This window comes from Opisthocomus hoazin, chromosome 10 (assembly GCF_030867145.1).
Source record: "Opisthocomus hoazin isolate bOpiHoa1 chromosome 10, bOpiHoa1.hap1, whole genome shotgun sequence".
Taxonomy (NCBI): Eukaryota; Metazoa; Chordata; class Aves; order Opisthocomiformes; family Opisthocomidae; genus Opisthocomus; species Opisthocomus hoazin.
In genome coordinates this window covers 12172401-12184141 of record NC_134423.1, presented here as the reverse complement: position 1 = coordinate 12184141, position 11741 = coordinate 12172401, and the positions used below count along the sequence as shown (strand labels likewise).

At 66.7% G+C, this 11741-nt stretch overlaps 2 protein-coding genes across 6 annotated transcripts; one reads left to right on the top strand and one right to left on the bottom strand.

The window, feature by feature from the left end:
• Positions 1-764: 764 nt before the first annotated feature.
• Positions 765-5178, top strand: CPLX3 (complexin 3). Of its 5 annotated transcripts, none has more exons than XM_075431700.1 (4): positions 765-1114; positions 1929-2155; positions 2493-2580; positions 3986-5178. In XM_075431700.1, the coding sequence occupies exons 2-4, from the start codon at positions 1995-1997 to the stop codon at positions 4208-4210; spliced, it is 474 nt and encodes a 157-aa protein (XP_075287815.1). In that variant the 5' UTR covers positions 765-1114; positions 1929-1994; the 3' UTR covers positions 4211-5178. The 5 variants fall into 5 exon arrangements, with proteins under 5 accessions (XP_075287815.1, XP_075287814.1, XP_075287813.1 ...); XM_075431699.1 differs by having other exon boundaries at positions 1895-2155; XM_075431698.1 differs by having other exon boundaries at positions 765-1146.
• Positions 5179-8108: 2930 nt separating this feature from the next.
• On the bottom strand, positions 8109-11677 carry ULK3 (unc-51 like kinase 3). Its single transcript, XM_075431575.1, has 15 exons — positions 11526-11677; positions 11087-11227; positions 10823-10943; positions 10634-10738; positions 10393-10536; positions 10204-10286; positions 9961-10116; positions 9776-9881; positions 9625-9665; positions 9402-9504; positions 9202-9266; positions 9000-9078; positions 8879-8919; positions 8612-8791; positions 8109-8423 (listed from the first exon to the last, which is right to left on the bottom strand). Exons 1-15 carry the CDS (start codon positions 11646-11648, stop codon positions 8205-8207), a joined length of 1707 nt encoding a protein of 568 aa, XP_075287690.1. The 5' UTR covers positions 11649-11677; the 3' UTR covers positions 8109-8204.
• Positions 11678-11741: the final 64 nt, after the last annotated feature.

Sequence of the window (11741 nt, the reverse complement as noted above, 5' to 3'; positions counted from 1 at the left end):
TGATGCCCCCTCCCTCTTTCGCTTCACTCTACTGCCTCGCAGCTGTTCCACCATTTTAATCTGCGGAGATTGTCTTGAAATTTCAGAAATGAAATTATTTCCCACCAGCTGGGATTGGGGTTTGGATCTGTGCTCGTTTTTTCCATGAGCGGAGAAGGAAAAAAGGGGAGAAACGTCTGCTAAAGCCCGGCTGGCCATCCGGAAGGGAAGGTGCGCATCCGACGGCCGTTAATTGCTTAGCGAGGCCGGCGATACGGTGGCAGCCGACGGGAACGGCGGGAGTGGCAGCGGGACGGGAGCCGGGAAGAGCCGGAGGGGCCGAGGGAATTATGCAATGAAATCAATCCTCGCTCCATCCTCAACCTCCCGGTTTGGGTGACCGGTGAACGCGCGGATCCCTGGGCCGGGATGCCGGCGAGGCAGCGCTGACGGCAGCTTGAACGTTAATTAACCTCATTAATACCAGTAGGAAAGCGAGGGCCAATCTCGATCGGCGGGCAACCGGCGGAGCATCGCGGAGCGCCAAATCCCGGGGTTTATCCCCCCGGCAGACCCCCGGGATGGGGAACAGAGCGGGGATTAAGGCGGCTTGGGGGGTTTGCTCATCCGGGGGCTAAACCCCCCCCCCAGGCACGGTGCCCGGGGGGGCGGTCACGGCAGCCCCCCCCCCGGCCCCCGGCTCCATCCCCGGGGCAGCTTCACTCGGGAAGGGGGGGGGGGGTTGTGGGACCCCGCGGTGCCCCCGGGGAGGGGCGAGGGGCGGGGCCGGGAGCGGGGCCTCCGCCCGCCGCGCTCACCCCGGAGCTGTCCGCGCCCCGGTGCTGCAGCGCCCGCCGCTCCGCTCCCCGGCGAGAACGGCCCCGGCATGGGAGGAGGGGGGAGCGGACCCGCTGAGCTCCGGCACCTCGGAACCCCGGCTCCTCGATAACCCGGCACCCCGGCACCCCGGCATCCCGGCACCTCGGAACCCCGGCTTCTCGATAACCAGGCACCCCGGCATCCCGGCACCCCGACTCCCCGCACCCCAGAACCCTGACTCCTCGACAACCCAGCATCCCGGCACCCCGACTCCCCGCACCCTGGAACCCCGGCTCCTAGATAACCCGGCGCCCCGGTACTCCAGCACCCCAGCTCCTGGATAACCTGGTACCCCAGCACCCCGGCATCCCGGCACCCCAACTCCCCGTACCCCGGAACCTCGGCTCCTCGATAACCCAGTAGTCCGACATCCCAGCTCCCGGCACCCCCGTACCCCGCCACCCCGGCTCCTCAATAACCCAGCACCCCAGCACCCCACCTCCTCGATAACCCGGCACCCCATCATCCCGATACTCCAGCACCCCGCACCCCAGCACCCTGGCAGCCCAGCACCCTGGCTCGTTGATAACCCAGTACTCCGGCAGCCCGGTACTCCGGCACCCCAGCTCCTCAATAACCCGATACTCCGGCACCCCGGCACCCCGACACCCTGCAACCCGGCACCCCGGCGCCCCAGCATCCCAGCATCCCGGCTCCTCGATAACCCTGTACTCTGGCACCCCGGGAGCTCATCTCCACAGCATCCCAGCTTCCCGGTAACTTGGCTCCGCTGATCCCAGCCCCTCACTAACCCGGTGCCCCGGCTCCCCAGGATCTCGCACCTGCTGCATCCCAGCTTCCCGGTAGCTCCCTGCTCCTGGTACCCCAGCATCGGGCACACCTCGGCTCCCCAGCACTCCGGCTCACTCTCAGCCCGGTTTCCCAGGCTCCCCCGTAACTCAGCATCCCCATCTTCCCCGCTCCCCGGTACCCCATCTCCCTGTTAATCCCAGTTCTCCCAGCACTCCAGCTCACTCTTAGCTCAGTTCCCCAGGCTACCCCGTAACTCGGCATCCCCATCTTCCCTGCTCTCCAGCACCCCATCTCCCCATTAACCCCAGTTCTCCCAGCATCCCAGCTCTGTGGTAGCTCGGCTCCCCAGCACCCCGGCTCCCTGGCACCCCAGGACCGTGACCATGGCGTTCATGGTGAAGAGCATGGTGGGGGGGCAGCTGAAGAACCTGACGGGCGGCCTGGGCGGTGAGGAGAAGAGCGAGGGTGAGAAGTCTCCGGCCGAGGCGCAGGGCATGACCCGTGAGGAGTACGAGGAATATCAGCGACAGCTGGTGGAGGAGAAGTGAGTGCGACTGGCACCACGGCGGGCTGGACCCCCGGGGTCCCCTGCAGCCCCCTCGTCCGCGCATGAGAGGGCTGGGGGGAGGCAGCGCTGGGGGCGGCAGGGCCATGAGGGAGTTTCATGAGCCCCCCTAATCCCTTAATCCGCTTCCTCGCCCGGGAGATGGGATTGTTTTCTCCTTTCAGGCTGTGCTGGGGCTGGGGGGGGGAGGAAACTGTGGGGAACCGGGGCTTTGGGGTGGTGATGTGGGGTACCCTGGCTGGGGGGTGGGATGGGGATGCCCAGACGCCGGGGTGGGGGGCACCAGCTGCTGGTAACTGCCCCGTGCGGTTCACAGGATGGAGAGAGACGCCCAGTTCGCCCAGCGCAAGGCGGAGAGGGCCACGTTCAGGTCCCACTTCCGAGACAAGTACAGGCTCCCCAAGGTACGGCCGTGCCGGGCACGGTGGGGGCACGCAGGGAGCCGAGCCCCATCCCAGCCCTCAAGAGGGGCTCGGCGGGTGAGGCCACGGGGGGACAGACATCACCCATGCTCTGCGGGGAGGGGAAGCGGCACCGGACCCCCTTGGCTGGGTGGGTTTTTAAGCCACAAAGCCCAAGTGTAAACCAATTCCCCTAAAAAGCATCCTTCCACCCAAACCTTGTCCCCTTCCCGTCACCCCTGAGCACCGTGAGCCACCAGCCCCAAAAAGTGGGAGCCCCGACACACATCCACCGCCCTGTGTGATCCCCCCCATTCCTCATTTCCATCCCCTAAACCCGGCTGGGTGAGGGAAAGCCGCCCTCACCCCGGAGCCGGGAGCGGAGCTGGAGCTGCCCCTTCCCGGCCAGCTCAGCCAGCCCCTCTTCCCGCGTTACTCGGCAAACATTTCCCAGCTCAAAACTCCTTTTTTTGGAACTTCCACCCAAAGAACGATTCACTAGAAACAATTTAATCAAGGAGAATTCAGCCATTCTTGGAATGGCCACAAGCTCTTCCCCCCCCAAGCCCACCCTTCCTTCAGCACGAGCCTCGCGGCGGTGAATACTCTAAATTGGAGCCAGGCTAATTTTAGTCCGGAAAGGTCAGCGGAGCCAAGTGATATTGTTCAGATTGCTGGATACTGCTCAGCCAGCATGGACACCCACCCCACAGCTTCTCGCCCCTCCTTTTACTGCCAGGAAATAAACAGCTGGAGAATTTTATTTTTTTTCCCCCCTGCCAAAAGCAAGAAAAGGCAGAAGAAGAAGAGAGAGGATTTTTTGTCTCCGGGGGAAATGGGGATTTTTTTCAGCTCTGGCCCTGGCCCCCCCCCCCCATCCTTCTGCTGCTTTCTCATGCTTGAGATGTCCCTTCCTATCTTTCGGCAAGTTTCGCCTGCTCATCACTGATCCCGCTTGGCAGCCGGGGCTGCCTCTTGCCGAGGCTCCCTGTGGCTCTCCAGCGCCCAGCCGACCCCCATCTCCGGTGGGCACAAGCGTTGAGCCCACGTGTAGCTTAATTGGGTGCCTGAACCTCCCCAGCTGCTCCAACGCCAGCCGAAAGCCAGGTTAGAGTGATGCTGGCCCGCTGGGGTGACTGTCTCAGCTCTTGCTGTGTCCATCGGTGGGTGCCCGAGCTCTGCTCAGCTGTGTCCCCTCCGGGTCCACAGCGACGGGGCTCGTGGGGACCGTCCGACCGGCAGCACGAGGATGAGTGTGAGCCCCAGGGGGCAGCCCACACGGACCTTAACATGGGAGGACAGCCCCTAGCCCGCACAGTGAACCTGGCACGTGCCTTGAGTGCCTTCAGCAGCCCCCCCGTCCCCACCCGCAGCACCCCACTCCTGACCTTCTCCCGGCCCTTTCCAGAACGAAACGGACGACAACCAGATCCAGCTGGTGGGAGGTGACGTGGAGCTGCCCAAAGAGCTGGCCAAGATGATCGAGCAGGACAACGAGGAGGAGGAGGAGAAGAACTCGGTTATCGGCCAGCTCAGCAACATCCAGAACCTGGACCTCGATTCCCTGAAGGACAAAGCTTCGGCCACACTAGAGGACCTGAAGCAATCGGCCGAGAAATGCGCCGTGATGTGACCCGGCCGGAGCCCCCCCCACCCCCGTCAACATGACGGTGAGAGAGCAGGGAGGGGACGCAGTGCAGGGTCTGGCGTGGCCGCCGCCCACAGCGGGGACCCCCACCGATGTTGTCACCCTTGCCTTGCGTGAGCCGGGTCCTCCTTCCCGAGCCGCGCGAAGTCCCCAACCCAGCTGTCCCTGGTGTGTGGTTTTTGTCCCATCGTCCGGCCCCAAGGTTAGAGCAAAGAGCCAGCATGTCCCCCCCCCGCCCCGTACCCCAACACCCCCTCCTGTGCCCGTGGCAGCGGGCGTCTTTAGCAAGAGCTGGGGGGAGGGGGGGGTTCAGGGAAGGAAAGCCCCAAGTGACCTTGGAGTGTCATTGAGCCATGCCAGTGTTGGAAGGCAAAGGCTTTCCAGCTGCCCACGTGTTTCCACCGAGCCGCCGAGGAATGACAAGAGGGGCTCCGGTTCCCTTCACAAGGACGAGGCGCAAGGAGAAATGCCCCCCTCCCTCCCCACCCCCTGCATCCCGTACCCATCACACGAGAAACAGCATCCCATCCGCGTGAGAACCGCCAACCGCTTTGCCCTTGAGGGCCCCTCTCCGAGGAGCCAGCCGGGGAGCACCCGCCATACGATCCCACCGGGAAGGGGGGGGGTTGAGGACCAGAGCCCCAAAGCCTGAATTAGCGCCGGAGAGGAAGAAAAGCCCTCCCCGGTGCTCACCCGAAGCCACCCCAAGCCCGTCCCCGGAGCCACCCTGCACCCGCCCGCTCCCGGCGTGGGAACCGCTCGTGTCCTTGCTCCTTCCAGGAGAAGAATGAAGCGATAAGGGGAACCCCCCCCCCACCCTCCTCCTCGTCCTCCTCCTCCTCCTCCGCCGTGCTGTAGCTGTGTGCTGTGCGCAGTTGAGTGTCCCTCCACCTCCCATGCCATCCCCGAGCCACGGTAACTGTTAGAACCGGTGGAATAAACACCAGGAGATGTCTATGCATTGCTCCCTCTCCTCCAGCCGTGCTTTCTCGACGGGGGTGTTGGGGTGCCCCAAGGGACGAGGGGTGCGGGGCTCCAGGGCAGGGAGGGCAGCAGTGGTAGGACCTCAGTGAGGGGGAGAAATCTCCCACACGTCACCCAGAAGAATGCGTCGTGCCTGGCTGCGGTCGGGTGTTTCGTGGCGTTTCGGACCGGAGGGGTGCTGTGAGCGGCTTTTTGTCGGCAGCCAGCTTTGGAAGTGAGCAGAAACCCCAGATCTCACGGATTTTGGGGGCTATTTTTGGGGAAAAAGCTTTCAGCTCGCCAGCGGCTCCCCGCCTCGGTCTCACGGGCACCGCGGGATGTCCGCAGTGCTGCTCCGAGCAGGGACGCGTCTCTGCGGGGACGAGACCGCTCTGGGTACAGGGGTGACTTCACGCCGGAGCAGCTCCGGCCGGTCAGCGTCCGGGCGGGCGGTGGGCTCCCGTGGCGAGGCTTCCCGGGAAAGATGCACCGCTCCAAATCCCGACGGAGCGGATTAACCGCGCTTCGTTTCTGCGGGGGCATTGGGTCACCCAGGAAAACGCTGCGGAGGGTGCTGGGAAGGTGCTTTTATTATTAATTATTATTGCAGCAAGGATGCTGGATCAGGCCATCTGTGGGGCTGCTGGGCTGAGCAAAGCTCCCCAGCCCCCCCGGGAATCCCGTGCCGGGGCCAGGGAGTCCTGAGAAGCCCCCGCTACCCTCCGCAGTCGGAGGTTGCCCCACCTCTGAGAAGAAGAACCGGCTGGTGGGATGGATGGACAGAGGCAGGCCCCCACCCCCCCCAGCCCTCCAGCCCCAGGGACCCACCAGCAGCTCCGACGACATCCGCCCTGGCCCCATATGGCGGGATCCCACTGGAGCAGAGGGGAGGAACGTGGGGCTGGGGGGACGTGGCCCCTTGGTCCATCCCCACCCGCACCCGCCGTAACCCTACCGGGATTTAGCCGGGACCCTCTCCCCCGGCTTTTACTTCGCTCCCGGCCCACGTGCCGCCGCGCGTGAAGCTCGGCGGGTTTATTTTCGGAGGCACCGTGACCCCCGGGCGTGTGAAAAGCGAGCAGCACGCGCTCTCCTGGCTCACCGACGTGTTGAGCCTCAGCGAAACGTTCCCGGCAGAGCGTTGTGAGCTCCGAGGCTGCTCCCAGCCCGGTCCCCGGCCCGGTGCCCGTGCCGGGGAGGAGAGCCCGGGATGGGGGGCAGTGGGGGCAGGCAGCCCCCCTCCCGTTCGCCCGCATCCCCTGCTGCCGGGTCCCTGAGCATCCCCGCAGCCGAGCATCCCAGCTGCCCACACGCCACACGACCGCTCCGGGTGTCAACACGCGAGCTGAAAAACTTTCAAGCAAGCAATTCGCGCGGATTAAAGCAGAAAATCTATTTTTTTCCTCTTCTGCTTTATAAACCCCTCTAGAGTTCCCCAACCTGCAGAGCTGGGTTTGGGGTGGATTCGCCCGTGCTGGAGGATGGCTGCCGGCACCCGAGGTTGGGGACAAAAGCGCGCTGGTCCAGATGTGGGGACTCATCCAGATTAACGAGCAGGGTGGGGGCTGGCTCCACACGCTGACCCGGCTTCCCCCAGCCCTCTCTTGGAAAGTGTTCGAGCTCGCATCACCCAGTGACCCGGCACGGGGAGGGCGGCAAACCCGCGCACTGTCGCTGTGTCCCTCTCCGGGTGACAACCCGCGGCCACCCCGTGAGCAATGCGCGGGACGCTCTGGGTCGGAGGAGCCCTGCGCAAGGGCCAGAAGGTCAGCACGCGTCCTGCCAGGCTTTGCCCAACTTCGCTGGCAGACGCTCGCTTGTCCCCACCGCGGCCGAAGCGACGGAGGCCATCGCCGGAGCCGTGCCGGGGACCGCTCGCTCCACGGCCACTTCCCCTCCGCGACATTCGGGCAGCGCTCGCGCCCACCCCGACGTAGAGCCCAGGCCCCCCCCGAGCTCCCTCGGCCCCCGGGGAAGCAGCTGGAGCCTTCCAAAGGCTCCGGGTTCAGTGGCGTCTTCGGCAGAGCGTGAAGGCAGATGCGATTATCCGCGCCGGCTGCAGCCGCCAGCCGGTGCAGCCATCGCCGCCGGCTCCGCCCAAGCTGCGGGCCGGGGAGGGCAGGGAGCTTGAAAGCTCTTTAAAGCCTTGGGATATAATCCCTGCTCAGAATAATAATAATAATAAAAATAAAAGGCATAAAAATGCCTTGCCACATCTGCCTGGGAAGCTCTCTGGCAGCGGCTCGGAGCAGAGCGCAAAGGAGCAAAGAAACCACGTCCCAGGGCAGCGTCTGGGGCGAAGGGGGCAAGGGGGGGGGGCACAGCCCATCCCCGGGGCCCCCCCAAAGCCACCCCATCCTTTGCTGCGGCCCCTCCGCCTTTCCCCCCCACCTCCCCGCCACAAAAAACCCGATCGGGGGAAGAACGCGGTTTTACGTAACCTTCCGCGTGGTTCTGCTCGGCGCTTTCCGGGCACGCAGGCGCCAGGAGGGGAAAGCTCTGAAGCGCAAACAAGGTCAGTGCTCGCTTCGGCTGCCTCGTGTCCCTGAGGGGGGCTGGCGGGGGGAGAGGAGGGGACCCCCCGCTCCGGGGGACAGGGACAAGGGGTCCCCAGCCCTGCCCGATGGCTCCGCGGGCTGGCTCCCGGCCCCGGGCTTGCCTAGAGACCCCTCTTGGGTCCTGAAGCACTGACCGCAGACTGGAAGAGTCGGAGAAACCAAAATAGGCGTTTATTAAAGACAATAAATTACATTCCCTCGAAAATACAGCAGTTTTTGTGACCAGCCCCTTGCTCCGCAGGACAGGCGGACCCCACCACGACACCATTTGGGTACGGGGGTTGTCTGAGCCCCGAGGAACGGGGCAGGCAGGACGCCCTTCGGGGACACCTCGCCGCCAGCAGCTGCGCAACGCTGTCCCTGAAGGTGACCGATTCCCACCCATCGCTTTACCCCAGCACCGTCCCCACCGAGGAGCACGCGCCGTCCATTTGTCCCCGCTGAGCACAGGCAACACCTCACGACACCAACGACAAAAGCAGTCGGCACCCGCCAGACTCCGGTGCCGGCGATTTTCGGAAGCAAAAGCCCCCGACGGCACGAGGCGGGGACGGCTGGGCCGGGCCGGGACGCGCAGAGGTAGTTGCTGGGTGGGAAAGGCACGGAGGCGGTGGCAGGCAGCGTCCCCGACCCCCTTTCCGGCCGGCTCCCCGGCGTCCATCACTGCAAGGCACAGACTGCGCCAGGGGGGACAGAGCGACGTCACTCGGCCGCACGCGCCGTCACCCAGCCGGGGTGGGCTCCCCGGCACGGACAACCCCACGGCGGAACATCCCCTTGGTTGCGACGGCCGCAGGGACGGCTCCCCACCGCGGGACCGCAGCCCGGAGCGGGGGGACGAGAGGGGACAGGGACGGGGACTCACTGCTCCGGACGGGCTCTGCCAATGCCTCCTTGCCCCTGGACTGCGCGTCCCGCATCTGCGGGGGAGAGGAGCGTTCTCCAGCCTGTAACTCACGTCCCCGGCACGCTCCAGAGCCCCCCCCAGCAGCCGTACCTTCATCTGATCTTTGAGGTACTCGGCTCTGGCCATCAGGGTCTGGATCTGGCGGGGAGAGAGGGGAGCCCCTCAGAGCCCCGCTGAGGGGGTCAGGCGGTCGCGCCGTGGCCGGCACCCACCGCCAGCACCCACCTCGGCATGGAGCAGCTCCCGTCGCCGTCCCGCCGGCTCTGCTGTAGAGGGAAGAGGGACGCGCCAGGATGTCAGCCATGGGCGCGGGACCCGTTGCGACCCCGCCGCGCCCGCAACTCACCGGCCAGGAGCAGCAGCAGTTCCCCCAGGCTCCGCTGGTAGAGCTCCAGGACGTCACCGTCATCCTCGCCTTCCTCCTCCTGCAAGAGAGCCCGAGGGTGGGCTGCAGCGGTGGGGGGACGCGCGCCGGCCCCCTCCCCACCCGGGCTGGCTCTTTCCCCTCCTGCTGGAGGGGAGCGGGGCCCCCCGACCCCCCGACCCACCTTAGCAATGGCAGCAGCAGCCACCTCCAGCGCGACGCAGAGCCGAGGCTTGTCCTTGGCCATCTCTGCAAGGCGACGTCGCAACGGGGAGCGCCCCAGGGAAGGAGGGGGGGGGGAACCCTTCGGCCCAAAGACCCCATTCCGGGCACCCCCTTCCCACCTTGCTGCTGGGGAGGGGGCAGCCCCCCAAAAGACGCTACCTCTCAGGAGCGCTCTGGCCGGGTCCCCTTGCTGCAGGAGGTTCTTGCTGCTGGAGGTGACCAAGGCCTTCAGCTCCTCGGCGCGGGAGATGTACTGCCCCACCTGCCCACGGCCGGGGGGTGAGGGGACCCTCGCCATGAGGGGACGGACTGGGGGGGGGCATCTCACCCAGCGGAGCCGAGGGGATGCTGTCCCCCACCCCCCCGGGGGCCGCTGGCTCACCTTGGCCCGGATGGCTTCTTTCCGGCGAGCGTCACTTTCGTCTGGGGAGGGGGGAGAGGGGAGAGTGACCGATGACTGGAGTGGGTGGGCTGCAGACTGGCACCCACTGGGACCCCCGCAGCCCCCCGCCTCCTGAAAAGCACGGACTCACAGTGCAGAGCCGGCACGAAATACTCCAGGGCTTTGCAGTAAAGGGAGAGGGCGGCGGAGGCGTCCCCCTCCTGATCCTTCCTCACCGCCTCCACCACCAGCTCGGTCTGCGCGAGACGAGGAGGGGGCTCAGGGGGCTCAGGGCTCGCCCCCCCTGCGGGACCAGCCCCCCAGGTCCCCGCTCACCGCCTTGCCGAGGCTCTCGGGACCAGGGACGTGCTCCATGTCCACGAAAGGGTGGGCGAAGAAGCGCTCGAAGGAGATGCGTCTCAGGGGGTCCCTCTCCAGGAGCCGGCCCAAGAGATCCTGGCACTCCGGGGAGAGTGGGGGCCGGCTGGGCAGCTGGGGAGGGAACAGGGGCGGGGCTGAGGCCACCGGCGCGAGGACGAGCTGCGGGACCCCACCCGGCCCCGGCCCAGCCCACCTCACCTCCACAGCCCGCTCACTGCGGATCTTCTCCTCCAGCTCGGCGAAGGAGCGGGAGGCGAAGGGCGGCCTCCCGAAAAGCGCTTCTGCGGGGAGGGGGGGCGCAAAGGGAGCGGCGGGGGGGTGACGGAGGCGGGGGGGGAACCCACCACGAGCCAAACCCCGGGGAGGGGGATCACAGCAGAAGCCCACCGTAAAGGATGACGCCCACCGACCAGAGGTCCACGCGGGCGTCGTACTGCTGGCGGCACACCATCTCGGGGGCCATGTAGAGCGGGGAGCCCCGCAGGACGCGCTTCTCGTCCCACGGAGACATGTGCTGCGCGAACCCGAAATCTGCGGGCGGAGGGGCGAGAGGAGAGCTTGGGGGGGGTGGGGAAGGAGGAGGAATCGCCCCCCCCCCCCCAGCCCCTCTCTAGGGGCCCGCCCTGACCTGCCAGTTTCAGCTGGGGGTTCTCCGGGGCGCTCAGGAGGATGTTCTGTGGCTTGAGGTCCAGGTGGGAGATGTTGCGGTCGTGGAGGAACTTGAGGGCGCAGGCTGGGTGGGCAGAGGGGTGGGTGGCCGGGGTTGGGGGGGATGCCACCGCAGTCCTGCCCCCCTGCCACCCCCCAAGCCCCTCACCAAGCTGCTGCAGGAAGATGCGTGCCACCTTCTCGGGGAGGATCCTGCGCGTCCGGATGAAGCGGGAGAGGTCCCCTCCGGCACAGAACTCCATGATCAGGTAGATGTGGTCGCTGTCCCACTGCCCAGGAAAGAGGACACCGTCGCGCTGCCCCGGCCGGACCCCAACCACGCCGAGGGCCACCCAGACCAGTTTGGCCAGCTGCTGTCACAGCCAGGACGGACCCCCTGACGGATAGACGTCGGCTCAGCCCCCAGCCCCACCTGGAAGTCCTTGAGCTCCACGATGTGGGGGTGACGGATGGTCTTCAGGATCTCGATCTCCGTCAGCAGGTTCTCCACCGACACCCGGTTGAGGCTCCTCTTGCTCACGCACTTGATGGCCACCACCTCGCGTGTGTCCCCCTGCCCAAGGGCACCCCATCCTGCAGCCCCCTTGCCCAAGAAAACCCAACCCTGCAGCCCCCCACCCCAGAGCACCCCACTCTGTGGCCCCCCCAGCCCAGAGCACCCCCCGGGGGTCCCTCCCCCACCCTGCCAGCGGGCTCCCGGGGCAGGGGGGGGTGCGGGGAGGGTGACGGGGCCCAGGCCGGGGGCAGCAGGTCCCGCGAGGACGGTGCCCCCCAGGGTGGGCTGTGGAAAGGGGGTCCCGCGAGAGGAGCGGGGGGGGGTTCGGGGGTCCCCGCGGCGGGCGCGGCCCTACCTTCCTGTAGGCCTTGTAGACGGTGGCGTAGGTACCAGCGCCGAGCCGCTCGGTCAGGATGAACTCGTCGAGGCGCGGCGGGGCCCAGCAGCCCCCCGCCACGGCCCTGCCGCCCCCTGCCATGACCGCAGCCCCAAACCGGTCGCGCTTCCGCCTTCCCGGCCCCGCCCACGCCGCTGGGCCCGCCCCCAGGCCGCCCGGCCCCGCCCACGCCTC